This window comes from Squalius cephalus (assembly GCF_949319135.1).
Source record: "Squalius cephalus genome assembly, chromosome: 18".
Lineage (NCBI taxonomy): Eukaryota > Metazoa > Chordata > Actinopteri > Cypriniformes > Leuciscidae > Squalius > Squalius cephalus.
In genome coordinates, this window is record NC_137139.1 from 12914512 (window position 1) to 12935722 (window position 21211).

The 21211-nt window shown below is 37.5% G+C and overlaps 1 protein-coding gene across 4 annotated transcripts in view; it reads left to right on the forward strand.

Annotated features, from left to right (window-relative positions):
• Nucleotides 1-21211, forward strand: part of uckl1b (uridine-cytidine kinase 1-like 1b) — a 42750-nt gene that overhangs the window by 7374 nt on the left and 14165 nt on the right. For 2 of the 4 annotated variants that reach the window (XM_079849810.1, XM_079849812.1), the window contains exons 2-12: nt 5188-5381; nt 6323-6429; nt 8459-8629; nt 9913-9984; nt 10066-10255; nt 10565-10626; nt 11995-12011; nt 18937-19035; nt 20105-20198; nt 20572-20634; nt 20817-20939. In XM_079849810.1, the coding sequence (XP_079705936.1) occupies nt 5188-5381; nt 6323-6429; nt 8459-8629; nt 9913-9984; nt 10066-10255; nt 10565-10626; nt 11995-12011; nt 18937-19035; nt 20105-20198; nt 20572-20634; nt 20817-20939 (1192 nt within the window). Of the gene's footprint in view, nt 1-5187; nt 5382-6322; nt 6430-8458; nt 8630-9912; nt 9985-10065; nt 10256-10564; nt 10627-11994; nt 12012-17691; nt 17712-18936; nt 19036-20104; nt 20199-20571; nt 20635-20816; nt 20940-21211 lie in introns of all 4 variants that reach the window. The other 2 variants (XM_079849809.1, XM_079849811.1) reach the window with 1 other exon arrangement.

Genomic DNA, 21211 nt, shown 5'->3' on the forward strand with positions numbered 1-21211 from the left:
TAAGGTACTGTAAGTATTACACACAACAATGCAACAATAATAAAACAATGCATTGAAAGTTACTTTTGATACTTAAGTACTTTTAAAAATAAGTACTCCTGTACTTTTACTTAAGTAAAAATCGGTCTTTACAACTTTTACTTGTAATATTTGACCAGTAGTATCTGTACTTTCACTCAAGTAAGGAAGTTGTGTACTTTGTTCACCTCTGCAACCAGCATCCTTAGAAACACTTTGAACAATTCAGAACGTCGGTGGAGAAATGCACATTGTTCATCATAACATCATAATACACATAATTCACCCGCTATATTGCTAAATGTAGCCGATTTTTCATATCAACAGAAAAATATATGGGGATAACCTGTCTTCTCTTGAGACTCCCCTGCTTCAGAGCGGTCATAGTTAATGATATGCCTAAGCCCACCCCCCTCAAGACGTGGTTGGTTACAATGTGACGTCAGAAACACCGGCAATTTCAAACCGCGTTTTTGAGACTGTGATTCACTGCAGTTTTAAAGAGAAAATACTCAGCAATGGTGTGACTTATGAATTTGCACATGGTTTGTCTTAAAGCAGGGGTGCCCAACCCTGCTCCTGCCGATCGACTGTCCTGCACAGTTCATCTCCAACCCTAATCAAACACACCTGCCTTTCATTTTCAAGTGATCCTGAAGACCTTAATTGGTTGCTTCAGGTGTGTTTGATTAGGGTGTGCAGGACAGTCGATCACCAGGAGCAGGGTTGGGCCCCCCTGTCTTAAAGCATATTAAAAACACCACATAGACATAAAAACAGCATTAAAAACTTGATTTTCACCACAAGGGGTTTTTAATTTAAATATTAGTACATAGTAGTTAGACGCGTTGTATATAGTGAGATCATCAACACAGCTGTCGCTGACAGGACTCTCTGCTTACTCTGTTTTTTTACAAGCAAATATCCATCAGCTTTATGTGTTTGCTGAAAACCTCAGCATGCGATTGGCACCTCCTGTCAGGTTTTGATTTGTTTTCTGTTTGCTGTTTTTATATTATGAGGTGTGTTTTACAGTGAAAATGTTTCATTAGTAAACTGCACAATGGTGTATTCTCATACTGTCCTTGAGGGAACTTGTGTTGCTGATGTGCTGTCGTTGAGGTTAGTGTGTGTGTATTTTTAAAGGGATAGTTCGCCCAAAAAATAAAAATTCTGTCACATTATTCATCCTAATGTTGTCCAGACCTATTTGACTTTGTTTCTTCTGTGAAACACAAAAGGACATGTTTTGAAGAATGCTCACACTGCTCTGTGGCATCATGTGACGGTATGAAATTTGGTAACACTTTATTTTAGAGCGTCCTTGATATATGTTACATGCATTTACTGCTGTAATAATAGTAAAGTATGCATAATTTCATGCAACTAACCCTAAACCTAACCCTATTGTAAGTACATGTAGTTAATATCTCGGCCCTTTAAATGTATAATTTAGGCATGGAGACTATAATTTCCACAGTTATACGTATTTCTGTATTTTCCAACCAAGAAAAAACTGTGTGATGTTTGAAATCGTGAAATGGCCTTGAACAATTATTAAATAAACTCCTAAATGTTATGTTTTCGAATACATTTATGCATGGTTTGCTTTCAAAGCGTCAAATGTGAGTAAAAATCGGCACCCGTTGCCACATAACTTTATGAATATTGACTATGTATGGTTATTAGAATGAGATATGGCTTAGGCTTAGTGCGATCATCAAATCCCCAACAGTTGTGATGTAATTATGTAAATATATAGTCTGACGCTCTGCATGTTTGAGAGTAAAGAAACGTTCGTTTTCACTTTCAGTTCACAGTAAATGCTACTCTGCAATTTCTGCGTGTTTGAGGTGTTTATAATTTTCATTTTGGAATGCAACATGTGCCAAACACATTGGAAGTTTGCATGCACACACACTCTATATGTCAAAAATAGCTTTGTTAATGTTGTTCTTGTTGTCAGACTCTGTTATGAATTACATGGCTCGTGTACATTTTAGCCTGTTTTCAATCCAAAATTTGACCAAGTAGAGTAGTTTGCATCGTCTGGACATTACTGTCATTTAACATTTCTATCATAAAACTGTTTCTCTTTCACGGTTCAAACTGAAGCTTCTCTCTGGAACTCATGTTCGTCTTCTGTGAACAGTAAAGCCTTTTCTTTGGTTTGATTGGTCAATGATTTTGACATCGATAAACACTGTTAGAAGACTGATGGTAGATGGCAGACCAGCCTAAAAATGTAACTTAGAAACCTTTTGTCATCATAACAACAAACAACCAGAGCATTGTGTAATGGAGTGCTGCAGACCAACATCAACAATATCAAATACTGGAGAGACAATCTGACCAGTTGAACTTGAGATTTTCCTAGTCGACTAGTACTCACTCATTTAAGCCATTAGTAGACTTATCACACATTTATATTCATTTTAAACATACACTTCATACGGATTACATAATCAGAGAGTATTTGTTTCTGATTTGAATTGATTTGTTTAAAAGTAGACATTTCAAGCTTTCTATAGATATATTTCCTCACGTCTGCGAGGCAAGTATACACTGAGTTATTTTTGTGACACGCTCAAGTCCACGGAGACCGAGAAGGGAGAAAACGCATCCTGTTTGTTTTCTATGTTTTACAAAAGCGCAACTTTTCGTTGTTATTGTGAGTTTACACAAGTAGACCCTTTATAGTTTTGAATGATGTATTACTCAAAAATGATTGAGTATTTTAACTTGTTTCCGCTGTTGTCTGAAAAATATGCAAGTGATCACGCCGTATTTTTGAAGTGCCCACAATAATATGAGCTCTTTAATAGTCCATAAGGCTAGTGTTAAACTGATTAAAGTTTTTCACTGAAAATCCTGCCCTCACTTTCTTTGTATAGATATTTCACTAGAAGAAAGTCGTATAGTAAATGATTAGTCATTTGATCATTTCCTTTAAGAGAAAGACTTTGACTGACTGGTTTGTGGTTTCTGAAAAAATGCAAGGGCAGAGTCCACTGTTCCATCTTAACCATCTTATCTCTTATCACTCTCTCATATTTTAGCAGAGCAGATAAACTAGAAAGATGACCCAAGATGCTTTCTATTCACACAAACAGAATCTCAAAGGCATACTTGGCACACAAGACATCTTTTCTGCCTAGTAAACTTGCTTTATTCTAGTTTTACCAGTTATAGTTGCACTTGTGAAGTAGGCTTTGTTTACCGAGGCATGTAAGCATTAGGGATTACGCAGTCATGTGTCACTTGATCTGACTGGCTTTTTTATATAAACAGATGTTTAGTTGAGAAGTAGGTACTACGTAGTATTTTATTTGTTTCTTTTACTTAATGGACAAGTACATGGACTCATCTTTTGTGGACATCTTGCGTTCTCGCCTGCTTCAGTAAGTATTTTTCTCTTAAAATGAAATGCAAATGTAATCTAAATAAATAAATAAATATAAATTAATTTAATATAAATATAAATGTTTTTTAATAATAATATATAATATAATATAATATAATATATAAATGCTATATATTAATATAAATAATATATAAATATATAAAATAAAATGTAAAAACTATTTTTTGCTGCTTATGAGCTCCACAGCTCTCACTGCAGTGAGTCTCTTGTAGGCATCCACCAATTTACCTTGTATCTCTTTCGTTTATTCGTGACTCATCAGTCTTTCCAGAAATGCTCTTAGAAACCAGAGCATGTTTTCATCAAACTTACTGCACCATTAGCATAGTTGGCCTATGCATAATGACATTTTTAGTCTCACTTTATATAAATGGTCATTTTACAGTGTATTTATACAAGTATGTATCTAATAATTTACTTTTATGCATTTAGCAGATGCTTTTATACAAGCAATTTATCACAGAGCAATAATAGTAATGAACGCATGTACATGTAAATATATACTTAATATTTTATTATTTACATGAATAATATGTAATGTTGGGACTGAAATCTTCTGAAATCTTTTTTATGTAATGTATTTAATTGGGCTTTTAGCAGTTACTTTTTATCCAACTTACTTTCACCGTTGTGTTCATAGGCCACTGAACCAGGTCTTCAAAATTTGGTGCACGATATACATTTAAGATTGATTGATTTGAATTGTGATACAATGTCATATTGATGCTGCTTAACCCTTTAAAGCCTACTGTATCATATTTGATACTCGAAACATTATCAAAACTTTTATGAAAAACCTGTTGTACACAATCTACCTTTTGACCATGTAATTGATAGTTATACTTTTTAGCAAGTAAAAGGACGACTTATAATTGTAAAAATGTCCACCTTCAGGTCATGGGACATGATGGATTTTTATAAAGTAAACAGGAGTAACTTTTAAATTGACTTGCACTTTTATTAAAGCCCAATGTATCAAATAGCCTATTATATTTAAAAAAAACAAATATGCAAACTTTGTTTTCATATTATGTCTAAAGGTTTAATAAACTGTTCTATTCAAAAATTAGATTTTTTAGTATTATTTTATATGTCAGACTTTACAGTGTTCATTTTAGTCTTCAGAGAGACTCCGGCCACACGGTCTTCTGATTGGCTGTCGCGTCAAATTGCTCGTTCTGAATCTTACTGCATCATGTCTGTTTAGGACACGTTGTTAGTTTGAACCAGGTCCTTTGGGTTATCTTTAATCATGCCATGTTAGTGCTACCACTGGCCATAATTATGTTTTCATTATTATTAACAAGGTAGTATTTGTTTAAAACTCAAACTAGTTGATCAAAATGAGGTCAGCTGCTTTGTTTGAGCTCAACTGTCATAACAGTCATTAGACATCACAACACGATATTCTAGTTATCTCCGTTTCATTGATCACATTTAAAGCTAACATGTTTGCTGAGTAATATGGGGTGGTTGTTGTTTTTCCCAGAGGTTGCAACATGCCACAAAATTTATGACACCACCGTTATCAGATCTTGACATTTTCCTCATTGAAATAGATAGAGCTGTATGCCCTGTTACCCACATAGTTAAAGCTAGTAAATAGGTTAGGGCTGTTAACCGTGATGGCCACCGAGTGAACTGGGGTCTTTGTACAGCTTGTGATCAGGAAGTCAGAATTCACACAGGAAACAGCAGGAAGAGGCTTCTCTTGTTCACTGTGTCTTATTTCCTCTTTTCAACAGTGGCAGTGGCGAAGGCTCTCTGGACAGGCTCCTCCCCTCCGTCAACACCGGCCTGTCGCCACGGAAACGATCCACCAGCCAGTGCAAATCCGAGCCTCCGCTTCTGCGGACCAGTAAGAGGACCATCTACACCGCCGGACGCCCACCCTGGTACAATGAGCACGGGACCCAGTCCAAAGAAGCTTTTGTTATTGGTCGGTATAGTAAAGCGTTCCAGGGAAAAAGCATCAGTAGGGCTTTTCACGCTGTGCTTAACCCCGGGTTATCGTCGCTTTAAACCCTGCCTTTAACCCCGGGTGAAGGAGTGTTCACACTTGTAATTTAGAAGCGGGTTAGTGTCGCATTTTACCCGGGGTAATGAAACCCTGATCTGGAGCAGGGTTAGGACCCCTTTTGCACTGTTAACCCCGCATTGCAATGCTAAACTTGATGTGGTGTTAATCGCTACAGGCAGCCAATCACATGACTCATATTCACATGCTTTGGACAGCCTCAGAAACACAGCGTGTTGTATAAACAGTAGGTTATTTTTCAACGTTTAAGGGGAAAATGTCAAAAGGTGACAGAAAACATGACAAAGAGACAGTTTCATTCTTACCTTTATTAGTCTGATTTTATAGTCAATTTAGTATAAACTTGATAGTAGGCTACGACAATATACAGTAGTCAACATTTGAAGTGGATCAAAACCTTTCATCAAAGTTATACATGAATTTTGAACAATACCCGTTCTTGTCTTAGGACAACTTTGATGAACTTTTTTGATCCACTTCACTTCCACTTGTTGACTACTGTATAATACGAGGATGTGCAATGCCTTTATGTAAGCGGGTCGCGTGCTGCGTTCGTCCAATCAGTGACACTGGCTGCAAATATGCAAATAAGGACCTTAACCCAGGGTTTAGGAGTGTACAGTGAAACATCAGCTCATGAATACCCAGGATTAATTGTTAACCCCGGGTTAAGTATGAGCAGTGTGAAATGTGAAGATAACCCAGGATTCTGTTTAGCCAGGGTTTAATGACCCAGGGTTAAGTAGATCAAGTGTGAAAAGCCCTATTGTTAACTCATACACCATCACGATCATCATCGACCATCGTCACGTGTCAGTTCACTGGTCTTTTTTTACCCATAGGGCTTTGTGGAGGCAGTGCCTCAGGCAAAACAACAGTTGCTCGTAAAATTATCGAGGCTTTGGATGTTCCTTGGGTCGTTCTTCTGTCAATGGATTCCTTCTACAAGGTAACGCCGTCATCTCGTATATCTCTCGCACGTTAAATGTCACACCCATATCTGACAGCCCTAAGCTCTGTACACCGCAATAAGTCATTTTGGGGAGTGGTAAGAAACGGCTGTCTCTCTGGCTGTGACTCGTTTTGAGTGTTTTTGTTTGCTGACATGTATTTTGTGTGCAGGGTTTAGGAGAGAGGGGCTTATGTTTGAAGTAAACCAAACTACAGAAATTGGCAATATGGCTGAAATTGCTCACTTACAATTTCATAGCAAACCTGAAGTTATACAGTACATGGAAAACTGACCCGAATGTGGTCCAAAGCCAGTGGTTTGTTTGATATAATCCATTAAGTCCTTCAGGCAGCTTGTGGCTTCACAGCACACTGAGGAATCTCAGAGTAAACGCCTCTCAGATCCTCTCACGTCTGCCAGAGGAACATCTCAGGTGTGCTGCTGAGAAACTCTCTTCACAGCCGTGAGCAGTCCAGCATTAAAACACAAGCCGTTATGTGTTAATGACGTTTGAGTAAGCTCTGTTGAACAGTCAGGAATGCGAATGACCCTGTCAGGATGATCATAGCAGATAGTATAGACTAGTTAGGCATTTGTTTAAATGGTGTACCAGCTGTTCTTGCATATCTGAAGAGAAATCATTACATTTTGTATGAGAGAAAAAGGCCAAATAACACAGCGAAGGAAGTAAATGTCCTGTGAGTGTGTGTGTATGTGTACTTGTACCTGTGTGTAAATGTTCCTCCTAAATTTAGTTCAGCTTGGCCTTAGCCGTGTGCCCAACGAGAGGAGGGGGGTAATAACACCACACACTTCATTTACTCAGTAGTCTGGCACTGTCTCTGCATGCAGGGTGGCAAAAACATTCAACTTGTAACTTAAGACAGAGAAAATACCCTTCCAGGAAGACTGGATATATTTTAATATGTTCTCTTGTCTGGAGAATATTACTTAATGCAACTCATATACAGATAGTTCATGCTAGGATTAACGTATTTAATTGTAATTAAATACAGGGTTCATGGAAAAATCTGGCAGTTATAAAATTGTGGAAATTAGTACAATTTTAAAAAGTCATGGAAGTTGCAATTATATATTTTTGATTTGTTTTAAAATATTTCTTAACTAGTTTTTACTTTTTGATTGCCATTCTTTACTCAATTATTTGTAAAAATGGAAAAATCCTTATTTTTAAAAATCCAAAATGACTGGGAAAGTATTAATCCAAAGGTGTGAGAGCAGTCAGTGTTTCTATTATTTATATTATTTAAAGTCTGTACATCTGCTTTATTAGTAATATAATGCACTACTGTCAGTAAAAAAATATGTTTTTGAAAAGTATCCAAGGTTGCATTTATTTAATCAAAAATACAGTAAAAACTGTTATTACAATTTAAAATAACTCTTTTCTTTTTGAATATATTTTATTTAAAAAATGTAATTTATTCCTGTGATGCAAAGCTGAATTGTCAGCATCATTACTCCAGTCTTCAGTCACATGATCCTTCAGAAATCATTCTAATATGATTATTTGATTTGATTTGATTTGATTTGGTTTTTTTGTGGATTCTTTGATACAGCATTTATTTGAAATGGAAATCTCTTGATTATAAATGTCTTTACTTAATGCTAAGCAATCGTTAAATGTCACTTTTGATAATAATATTTAACTTTTTACATTTTTTTTTAATATTGATTAGATTGCTTTTTGCTGTCATTATATTGGAGTATTAAGCCACTCATGGTTGTGTGTTACAGTGATTTTTACCATAGTTTACCCCTTTGCGTCATGTTTACCTATGGTAAAAGCACTGTAATGCACACTAATGGCTTATGACATTTACTAAATGCAGCAAGTGCAACGGCATCGTTGAGTGTCTGGCTCAAGGACAGATCAACCCTTGTCTGGTTTGAACCTACAACCTTTCAGTTATCAGCCTTGATCTCTTCGCACACGGCTGGCAGAGAGCTGAGCTGAAGTCAGAGGTGTAACCTTGGACCGTCTGTTGTGACGTGTTTCCTGCAGGTTCTGACGGCCGAACAGCAGCTGCTGGCTGCTAGTAATGATTACAACTTTGACCATCCAGACGCCTTTGATTTCAGCCTGCTGGTGCACACACTCCGCAAACTCAAGCAGGGCAAGAGTGTGAAGATCCCAGTGTATGACTTCACCACGCATGGACGGCAGAAAGAATGGGTGAGTGCAAACGGCTTTAACCTTCCTCATTTTTCTACACCGATTTGCTTGAAGTGTCAGGTTTATGGAAATGATCACTTTTGGGAAAACTGCTTCATGGATTTAAAATGGTTTAAAGGGTAACTCTCGCCAAAATGCAACCTAGGGTCTTTTTGTTAATCTACCCGAGGCAAACTTTCGTTTAAAAGCATAATTAGAATGGAAACGCCACTTTAAAGTTTTACCATATTTTCGTTTTCGGTCAAATTGCCTTTTGAATGGGAGTGAATGGGGCACGACTATGATAGCATCAAAAATCGCTATTTTTAAAACGCTAAGAAGGCTCGACACAACATGAAACTTTGCTGGAAGTATCACCAGGGGCTCTACACATGAACTCCAGCATTGAGAACATTGTGTACACAGTTTACTGAAAATAAAGGTTTTGAACAACTGTTGTTGTTTCCAGCCGCCGGCATTTTGACAGTCAAAAATAGTCGATCTCCGAACGCGAATGAACTGACTCTGAATTTTAGTATTGCTTCTTATATGAGCATCCTTTTTCAAATACAAGGTCAATATTGATTTTCACTAACGACAAAACAACAAATTAGCCGTGAATTTATATGGAACTAAGCTTTAGGAGCTTTCCATCTTTACTCTCCTCCCTGTTACGTTGCATTCGGAGATCGACTATTTTTGACTGTCAAAATGCCGGCGGCTGGAAACAACAACAGTTGTTCAAAACCTTTATTTTTAGTAAACTCACAAACAATGTTCTCAATGCTGGAGTTCATGTGTAGAGCCCCTGGTGATACTTCGAGCAAAGTTTCATGTTGTGTCGAGCCTTCTTAGTGTTTTAAAAATAGCAATTTTTGATGCTATCATAGTCGTGTCCCAAGCACTCCCATTCAAAAGGCATTTTGACCGAAAATGAAAATACGGTCAAACTTAAAAGTGGCGTTTCCATTTTAATTATGATTTTAAAGGAAAGTTTGCCTCGGGTAGATTAACAAAAAGACCTTAGGTTGCACTTTGGCGAGAGTTACCCTTTAACTACCAGCAAGATACCTTTTGAAAAAGTGGCCAACTGCATTATTAATCAACTTTTTGTTATATACCGAAAAAAACGCTTAAAATACTGTTTACGTTCTCCAAATAAAATGTTGCTGGTTTACTTTTCTCTACTAGAATCACACTTAAACACTTTTTTTTTCTTTTTTTCAAGTACACAAAATAATCATACATAGAATACCTAGCATATTTTATTGCTTGACTTTCAATGAGTGCTTATCTGTTTGCAGAAAACGGTGTATGGGGCCAGCGTGATTATATTTGAGGGCATCATGTCATTTGCAGATAAAGAGCTGCTGAAGGTAAACCACTGTCTTTCCTAATGTGGATATTTGCCAGCTTCTCACTGAGCTGATCTGGAGCCTCATCTGTCTGTTTCCCAGCTGCTGGACATGAAGATCTTTGTGGACACTGATTCTGACATCCGGCTGGTACGGAGGCTCAGGAGGGACATCACAGAGCGAGGCCGCGACATTGAGGGAGTGATCAAACAATACAACAAGTTTGTGAAGCCAGCCTTTGAACAGTATATCGAGCCCACGATGAGACTGGCAGATATTGTGGTGCCACGTGGTGAGTGAGGCGTTCAGATTGCATTACTATATTAGATTATTTAATGTATTATTAATAAAATATTTATTTAGTTGTGCATTTAATTAAATTTGCATACAAATGCAGAGTGCATTATGGGATTCATTTCTACCATTGGAGAAAGTGTAACAGCCAATTTGTTGATGGCCAATCATATACATCCATTCAAAAGTAAAAAAGGCCTCTGGTCTCCTTCCCTGTGTTTTTTTTTATTTTTATAACCTTGGAGGCTTGCCTGAAAGGAGCTTTGTTAGTGACGTTGATTTTGATTCCTGTGCTTATCTCCTGTAGGTGGCGGCAACATGGTGGCCATCGATCTCATAGTGCAGCATGTGCACAGTCAGCTGGAGGAGGTACGCACACATCTTGAGAATATGTTCATATTTAGCAGTGGACAGTACTGTAAAAGCAATCAAAGATACTGGGTAGATGACGGTCCCAATCTGATGCACCATTTCATCATGTTGGTTCTTGGTTATCATGAATTTCGGGTGTATAATATCGCCCCCTTGTGGATGATATAATTGACGTATAAACTAATTGGAGACCAGTGGTTCCACAATGTCAATTTCAGGCCCCCTTTTCAAGAGACATTTTCTTCACACACAGTATGAGTTGCAGTCATTGACAGGATATAATCGGCCCTGATCATCGGCTGTTTGTTTGAAACAATCGAACATTTTTTTTTTTTCAGCTGATACCGATTATTGGTGCAGCTCTAATTTTAAGTCATTCCCCCAGTATTGCAATACATTTGAGGAAAAAAAATCTAAACTTTCAAAAATTCTTATTCTTTGTGAGATATTCACTAATATATCCTGTATAGACCTTATTCACAGCAGCGCCATCTTTGATTTTTAACGGGAATGAAAGTGAGGCTGTGAGGGATAGACATGCATCTCTTCAGTGGGTTGTACTGTTATTTAATGGGTTCATGAATTGTTCTGCTGACGAAACATTTAAAAATATCTTTATGAGAAAATTCAGTAGACAAAAACTCCAGACATCATGAGCTGTGGAAAATTATAAGTGATCTTGGAGCTTTATACAACATTTTACAGCAAATGCCATTGAAAACACGGTGAGTCTATCCCTCAGAGCCTCGCTTTCATACCTGTCATGGCGCTGCTCTGAATAAGGTCCATAATACATAAACAGCCCTTTTTTTTTATTTTTACATTGACCTTCATCGTCTCCTCCTAAATGCTTTTTCTGTGATATATTAGAGCGATTAATCTGTGTGCGCTCCTCATGAGAAGCGGTTTAATTAACGCTTGGGAATGCTTTGTAGTGGACTAATATCTGACATGTCATGTGGTTTGTATCACTGACTGTAGTTTTGAACAGCAAATGGTGTTCCTCATTTTCAGGCCTACAGGGATCTGTATTTTCCATGATCGCCCTTCATAAACTTCTAGACATTTCCTGGCCTTTGCCTGTTTGTTTGTTGAATATTTTGATCAATTTAATTCTTCTTTCTCCGATCAATAGGAATGTAATATACTCAGCTCCCTGAAATTACTCCATAGAATCCCACCGATTTCCTCCTGAAAATCAGCAAAAAAAAGTCAGATTCTTTGTGGGCCTGTTAATTTTCTGTAATACTGGTGTGACACGTTTTGTTTGACCTTGCTTCCTCACCGCACTGGATTATTCTCTCCATTTCTGCCCCTCTTCCCCCCCCCCCCCCCCCCCCCCCTCCCCCCCCTGTGGTGGCACAGCGTGAACTCAGCGTCAGGTAGAGTAGCACTGCTCATCATCTTCTCACTCCCTGTCACTGCCTGCACTGAAGTTTCCCCTCAGCACTGATCTGGGCTTAGTCCTGACAATCAAATTCACTAATGATAATGAGATTCAGAGCAGTTACTAATGCAGAAAAACACTGGCCTTAGATCAGTCCACGGGGACTCTTGTGCTACAGCCTCTTATAACTGTCCCCCTCCCAGCATGAGCATCGTCCTCCTCCTGAGCGCTGCTGCACTTCCTGTAGGGACCAAAAGAGGGCAGTGTCTCTTTAAGTTGACTACTGATTGTCACACTGGCCATTATGGGCAGGAGTGTGGGTCAGTTTTCAAATAATAAATCAAGTAAGTTTGAATATCATGAAAAAACTTATATCATTTATCATGATATTTCGCCCTAAAATCCCCAAATTATATGTTATTTTTAATTTCAATTTACTTAGTTAATATTATTTATATACTAATATAGTATTAATTAATATTTTAAATTAGTTTGATATTTTCAGTTAAATTTTAGCAATTTTTATGGGAACTTTTTCTTGCTTTTAATTAGTTGTTTTGTTTTAGTACTTTTTTTTTTTTTACTTTAGTTTGGTACATGTTTAATATTTAAATATAAAAATAAAAATAAATATTTAATACTTAATGTAATTTGTATTTTATTTAATACATTTAATTATTTTTTTCAATTTTAAGTTTATTCATTTTTGTACTTGGCTCATATTTATTATTTAATATTCAAATATCAAAAATAAATATTTAATTATTTGTATTTTATTTTATTTTATTTTTATTTAATATTTATTTTTAATAATTGTAGTACTTCGATTAATTTATTTGCCAAGGCAACATTTTACTTATTTATTTTAGCTTGTGTTTTTCATGCAACATATATATTTATTCAACTTTTTCGATTACTGAAAGAATTTTTTTTTATTTTAGCAATAACAATGATTTACTTCTCTTTTGATTTACAATGAATCTTTTATTCTTGACCGGTTTTATGAGATTTACACAAATAAATCTTTTTTTTTTTTATCAACAAGGAAAGTAAAAGTAATAACAGGGCCATAATTTATTACCAGATACTGACTCACACTCATATATTCACAGCTATGATGTTTGAGAAACCAGCACTGATCAGTCTGGTAATGAGCAGCAGTAAAGCATCATGGGATGGATGCCTCATGATATGATATAAGATGGGAGGATAGATGCTTTGTGCTGCAGTCAGGAGGGAGGCAGATACCTTCTGTTTTTTCCATCCTTGAGTGTTTTACAGCAGACACACTCCTTGCATGCTGTGTCTAAAAATACGTGGCTGTCTTCCTCCCCTTGACCTCTCTTTCTCTTACTTTCTCATGCTTTCTTTCTTTCCCCCTCTCTCACTCTCTCTCTCTCACTCTCTGTAGCTATTGTTGAACACGGCGTCTCGCACGCAGTGAAGTTTCCTATGTCTACTACAAAGAGTTTCATTTTTCCGTTGGGCTAGAAACAGCAGCAAATGAGTGTGTGTGAGAGAGAGAGAGTAGAGGAAGAGAGAGAGGAACATGAGGAAGTACAGCCCCCGACACAGGATGTAGCAGACCTTTGTGTCAGTGAGATTGAATGAGAGAATGACAGCTACAACAGGACCCACAGCAAAACTGACATTTTTCTCAAAAAAAGATAAAAGAAAGAAAGATGCATTTGCATGGTACTGTCAGCACTTTCACAGCTCAAAGAAGAGATTCACACAAACCAAAAAAAACAAAAAAACTTGTATGTATCACGATTTCTCATGCCACAATTCTATACGTCGTGATGCATTATAGTATCATAATTGTATCGTCATTGAAACCGAAAGACAAAAAGCATGTCATGGAAAGAGGAAGGAATCTGCAATATCTGTTTTAAGCTCTCACATGCAGATCCCGTCACTACACCAGTTTAAGAGTTCACACTTTATTCACACACACTTTATTCACACAAACGACTTCAGAAATATCAATTGTGTTTGCGTATGTTTAAATATGGTGTGTAAATGGGGACAGTTCAACCACTAATGAAACTTATGTCATCGTTTACTCACCCTCGTGTCGATACTGACACAGACGTGTGTTTGTGACACAAACACAAATGAAGATATTTTGAACAGTGTGAGATATTTCCTGCAGTTGTGTACTTACAATATCCCAAAAGTTCCTAAAGATTTTTAATTTCAGAGAAATTCCAGTTTTAAATAATGGCCCGTCCCTGGTCATTGTCGCCTGTCAATGACGTAATATCCACGTTATCCCGGGTTTCCGCTCGTACTGCCATAGTAACCATGGCGACAGACATGGCCAACTGCGCTACGTCTAGCGGCACGCTCACGCTGTTGTTGTTTCGTTCAAACATTATGGATCATGGCAAGCAGACTTTGGGACAAAAGGAGAACTAAAACAAGGATCAATATCGGCTTGGCGTTTTCGAGATGCCGAGAGCTCCACGTCCGCGACTAACTTCGACTTGACAGAGACGCCGCTCTTGCATGTACTTTATTAGACAGGTGAGCAAATGTACATAAAACTAATCAATGTTATATAGCTCAACATGATGAAATGTTAGAATATGATCAGTATGTTATTCTAATGTTGATCTAGCTCACTGCTAGTCTCATATAGACAAACGAACACATAGAATAACATTATAACTTTCAACACACTCAAATTCAGTTTAGTGTGATCGTGTAGACCAAGTGAAACAGCGCTGCGTTACCTCACAAGTTTCATTCGTCTAATAATCTGATCTGTGTGAGTAGTAATTCAGTACTTGCGGATATTTCGGTAGAATGAAATGTCCTTTTTCCTTTATATCCGTGGGACTCGCGTGTGACGCTCATATCTGTCTCTCATTAGCAATGGCGCCTGCTTCATACCACAGTCATGTTAAAAGTATTCACTCATCCATAAACATTATTAGATCCATCAGCATGACGACAAGTTCCATCTTTCCGCTTATGCGTCATCAACCTACGCCTTTGTTATTGTAAGAGGTTAGCGACCCCTAGCGGCAAAAAAATTACATATTGTAGCTTTAATTTAGGCTTTTATTCACATATAAACATTGATCGGACATATATAGAGCACATCAAATATGGTAAATGGAAGTTAAACTGTGCTTGTTCAAATGCAGTTTTCATTTTGGGGTTAATTTCATTAACGAAATCTATGACAAAAAATGTTCGACAACTTTATTTTTAATAATAAAAGACGATGACGAGACGACACCGAGGTCATTAAGCGATAACTGTGCAATGCCATGCAATATCGTTAATGGTAAAAAAGATGAGACTAAAATGTGGTAAAAAATAATAATAAAAACTTTACCAAAATCTATCTTTGTTTTTGTTGAAAAAAAAAAGAGGAGACAAAATAGCACTGACTGCTGTAGTGATGAACTGTAATAAATCCAAACATGAATCTCCACTATATTGTTTGCAATTGTGGTTGCGGAATAAATGGACTTAATCAACCTCTGTGTGACAAAACAGTATATTTGTATTATTATTAAATTATTAAATTATTAGAATTACTATCAGGAATTCTGTTTTAATTTTATTTTAGAAGTTAAAAGTTTCTTGTTTTACCAGTTTTCATAATGTAGAGTGTGTTAATATACAGTATATGGTAACTAGCCTATAATAAATCCGTACACTAGATGAGTTAAAATAAACCATCCGTATGAGTTTGTGCTTATAGGTGAAAGTACAATGAAGTTGAAGATGAAATGTAAAATGAAAGATGACTAATCGTGGTGATTTCTGTGGTTGTGGCTCCTAAACTGTGTTCCTACGTCGTACAGTGAGAGGGGTTCAGAGACGGCCGTTGTCATGTCAAAGATATCCTGCGATCATTTTCTGACTGTGTCAGAAGTTTAGCATGATCATCTCACAGTGTGTTTGCTGCTATGACCTACGTTTACTGACTAACCAATAAAAATACAACATTAAATGGCATATTGATCAACGCGACATGGCACTAACTCCGTGTCTTAAAGGAGAACTCCGGTCAATTTTAACATTGAGCTCATTTTTTTGTACATTTGGAGTGCTGTCAATACAGAGAACAACGACAAAAATCGGTGTTGCCTACACCGAGTTATTCTATTTTTAAAATTTGCACCCTGTTGACTTCAATGGGGCAAGTTTTAAACCTGCTTTTAGCCTCTTAACATCCTTGATGTGTCATTACAAGTGCACAGGTCATGTGAGTGATTCCTTTGGAGTGAACACGAGTGAATCTGACTGCAGTAGATGTGAAAGATATGAATAAAAATGATGTTAATTCAGCCAGCGCACATACCTGTATTTACATCCTGTTTTCGGTCGAAGTCCATAGTAATCGATTGTCGAGTTCACGCGCATTGGTTTAGTACCTATGATCACGCGCATGAACTCGACAATCGATTACTATGGACTTCGACCGAAAACAGGAAGTAAATACAGGTATGTGCGCTGGCTGAATTAACATCACTTTTATTCATATCTGAATCTATCTATATATCTACTGCAGTCAGATTCACTCGCGTTCACTCCGAAGGAATCACTCACATGACCTGTGCACTTGTAATGACACATCAAGGATGTTAAGAGGCTAAAAGCAGGCTTAAAACTTGCCCCATTGAAGTCAACAGGGTGCAAATTTTAAAAAGAGGATAACACGGTGTAGGCAACACCGATTTTTGTCGTTGTTCTCTGTATTGACAGCACTCCAAATTTACAAAAAAATGAGCTCAATGTTAAAATTGACCGGAGTTCTCCTTTAACCAGACGCGATGCGATAAGATTCCAGCGACAAATGATTTGTCTGTCTACACTAGACGCGAGATGCGTCAAAATCAATCAAAACCCACAGCCAATCAGAACAGCGTGTGGGCGGAGTCTCGACGTTCCAGCCGTGACGGCGTAGAAAAATAGAAACCGTTTCTAAAATAGAATCGTCGCGTGTCGCCGTCGCGGCTGGTTAGGACAAAAACTCTGATTAACATGGAAAAGATACCTTCTGTCGCATGTCGTGGCGTCGCGTGTAGTTAGGACACGGTGTAAAACTTAAAACTACTTTCCTCAAGACCCATTTGCAAAATTGCCATGCCAAGTTGGCCTCTTTTCTCTAGCCATGACCTCGTTCATATTCTCCTCTTTCGCTTCCTCTTTTTTTCAGCGCACATAAAAACCACAATGTCAAAGTGCGATTCATCTTGCTCTATTTGTTTACCACTAGCCCTATTAACACTATTTTTGGGTGAACTGTCCCTTTAAGACAAAGTCAGTGACATCAGAATTCATTGGTTTCGTTACTGACCGTCATTGACGTCAAACCAGTCGTAAACCATCAAAACATGCCAAAGTTGAACATACGTGAGAGAGACTTTGATTTCCATCAGTTGCCCACAAAAAGCTTTCATAAGGCTTCAAAAGACTATTATTACATAACATTTGTATGTTGTATGTAACCATCCTGCGTTACCAGTGCTGGTTTACCCACAGAACTGTGTGCTGAAGTGCTGATGGCAGCTGTCACACTCTTGTTCCACTCGGAGTCATGTGACCACCTCATCCTCCCTCACCTGATAGTGTGTGTGACGTCTCTTTTCTTTTCCCTCTCTTCCTGTTGTCATTGTCTGTTTTTCTGTTGTTTGTCACTTCCCCCACAGAGAAAGCTCCGCTGGGATATGTGAGGAGATTTGCTTATGATTATTTTTATTTTATTTTTTTTTGCTGTTGGATTTACAAACCAAAAGTAGAACACAAAAGGGATCTTGGTGTGATTTTCAAAGACTGCATATTGTCTGCATATGTATTAACGAAGCAGTTAATTTACATTACATGAATTTTCTGCATGATTTGTTGACAGGATGCAGTCTTTGACACGACTGCTTGTGAAATTGAATCATAGGATGCTCCCAATAAAGACTGACCTACCCAGAGCTCATAAAGCTTTCTAACAGATGTGATTAACAAATCCTTTATGAAAGAGTGTACAGCGGCTTCAAAAAGCATTTGAACACTTGATCCACATGTTTGGGGTCGGTTTGAATGTTTTATGTTTTTGAAAGAAGTATATGCTCACCAAGGCTGCATTTTATTTGATCAGAAATACAGTGAAAACAGTAATATTGTGAAATATTATTACAATTTAAAATAACTGTTTTAAAATGTACTTTATTACTGTGAATTTTCAGCATCATTACTCCAGTCTTCAGTGTCACATGATCCTTCAGAAATCATTCTGATATGATTTGATGCTCAAGAAACATTTCTGATTATTATCAATGTTGGAAACAGTTGTGCTGCTTAATATTTTTTGTAAATTTACTGTTTTTCAGATTTTTCTAAAGAACAAAGTTCAAATAAACAGCATTGTTTGAACTAAAAGTCTATTTATGAATGTCTTCACTGTCACTTTTGTTTAATTTAATGTGACCTTGCTTGAATAAAAGTATTAATTTCTTTCAAAAAGAAAAAAGAAAATTCTTACCGACCTCAAACGTTTGAACGAGAGTGTATCAAACCAGAGACAGGGACACTTTACGAACAAAGCATTTCACAAAAAGAGACTTTTAAAAAGCAAGACCGAGACATTGTTCAGAATGAAGACCAAAAGTGTCGGTGTGCTTTTTGGAGCCACCATATAGCTGTCTTATTTATGACAAAAATACAAATTCATAAATGGGTCAGCTTTTTCATTTGGAGGTTGTCCTTTGGTTTTCTCTGTTATATAAAAATTTGGTTTATGCTTATATTTCCTGGCTTGGCGCTCTCCTCTAACATGAATGTGTTTGAATGATCAGCGTTTGGGTGACACTAGTAACTGGTGTGTGAGCATGTCTCTGCGTTTGAATGAACACACACTGCTGTGCTGACATCTTCCTGTCTGTCTGTGTGTGTGATGGTAACAGGGCGGCGCTAGCGTCGGCCCATCAGGCGCAGCCTCTTCCTCAGACTCTCAGTGTCCTGGAGAACACACCGCAGGTCCGCGGCATGCACACCATCATCAGGTCAGACACACACTCACGCCTTCGCTGTGACGCGTGGGCTGCACATTGTTGCATTGTGTAAAACTGGCAGAAACTTCCCGACTAACTGTACAGCATCTCATGTGTGCCAGTGTCTAGAAGTAACAGAATTAACAAAATATTTAATGCATATTTATTTGAGATAAACTCAGTGCTACTGCTGGGGTTTTGTTTCCATCTACTAGTTTTGCTTCTAAACTCAGATTTCACGTTAGATATTCATGTGACGACACAACACAGTGCTAAAGGGTGTATTGTACAAAAGAAATGCCCAACAATATGCCGAATTATAAACATGACATAGGCTGAATGGGGAAATGTACAATTTTGGTCTTGTAGTTTTTTGTTTTATTTTGTTTTTGTTGTTTTTTGTTTAGTATTTCTATTTTTTAGTTTTGTAGTTTGTTTTATTTTGGTTTTTTTGTTTTGTATGTGATTTTTGTTTATTTAATTTTTTTTGTTGTGTAGGTTTTTTGTTTTAGTTTTGTTGTTTTTTTTGTTTTGTACTTTGTTTCGGGTTTTTTTTTTTGTTGAAGATTTTTGTTTTCTGTTTTTTTTTAATCAGTTTTAGGTTTGTGTTTTTTTTTTTTTTTTCTGTATTTTATTACACCTGTGACCCATTCGTGTGTGGCAAAAGCAAGAATGAGACTGTCCCTCGTCATACTCCCATCAGCCAACTACCAATATCAAGTAGCAGAAGCCTGTGGCTGAAATGTTTTGAACTTTCATTTAGAAAGTTTCTTCGTTGCTTGTGTCCGTGCCACAAACTGTTTGTGGTTATGCCAGGTTATGACTAACGGCTATTGCATATTAAAAAAGGGCAAGGCCTACAAAGTCCCGTCTATCTGACGGTTCTGAAAACTGCGATGTTCCATTCATTTGATGTTTTTAAATGTCCCGTTTAACCATGTTAGACCATGATATCCAGTGAAACTGTGACATAATAATTATAAATAAATAGGATATCTCCCATTTTAACAATTCAAACACACTTTACAATGTACTTTTTTAATCTGATTATAAGTGGTTTTGTTATCAATGCTTGTTGCAGAAATAAAGAGACCAGTCGAGACGAGTTCATCTTCTACTCCAAGAGGTTGATGCGTCTCCTCATCGAGAGAGCGCTGTCCTTCCTTCCATCTCAGGTGAGAAAAGAGATACGGAGGGATTGCTGGGGAATTTTTTAGATCATGGTACACAGACGGACTTGAGTGTGTGGGCATGGAGGCCTCGTCTTGAACGTGGAAACTTGTCTTGCTTGTCCACCGCAGTGGAAATTCAGACAAACACACACAACATGAGAGAAATCGGCTTATAAACAAGCAGAAGCAACAGAGACACAACGACCTTTACACTTAAAACGCTCGCAGGAGAACTGCAGTGAACTAGTGAGCTTCGTCATGTTGCTGCTGACATTTTACTGTGGCTTTTAATCAGAGAGGAAGATCAGTTTAGCTACATTTGTTGTGCTTGGACAAAAACCACTTGACGTTACAGTTTGCCTGTTATCTGCTGCAGGTCCACATTGTTCAGACCCCACAAGGAGAGGATTACGAGGGCAGAACCTTCCATGGGAAGGGGGTAAGAAAACAATGTGCCTCTACATGCATTGAAATGTCTTTTTTGGGCGATCTCTTGACAATGCAGCCCTAATGCACGTGTTTGTTTTAGGATTTTCTCTGTCGCATAGTACGCTGTTCTCTGTTGTATAGAAATGTTAAGGCCTTAAAAGGAAATCACACCCGTTTCTGTATTTTGAGCAGATCACGGGTGTGTCGATTCTCAGGGCGGGAGAGACCATGGAGCCCGCGCTCAGAGCCGTGTGCAAAGACGTCCGCATCGGCAAAATCCTCATCCAGACCAATCAGGACACAGGAGAGCCTGAGGTACCGCCCCTTTCCGCTGTTACTGCCTCCCAACATTTCAAAAATCAGATCAAGCGAGCAGAAAGTAGATTTAGTATTTGTTTTATTTATTTATTTTCATTTTAAATGATTTTTGTTCAATTTCAGTATCCATAAAGGGAGCTACACATTTTGTGAGCCCTAAATGTATCACATTTTCGTGATACAGTATTTTGTGTCAGTACAATTTATAGGTGTTTTATAATTTCTGTCTCGATTTTGCTGCCTTCAAGTGCAATGTGTTTAACTCTTAG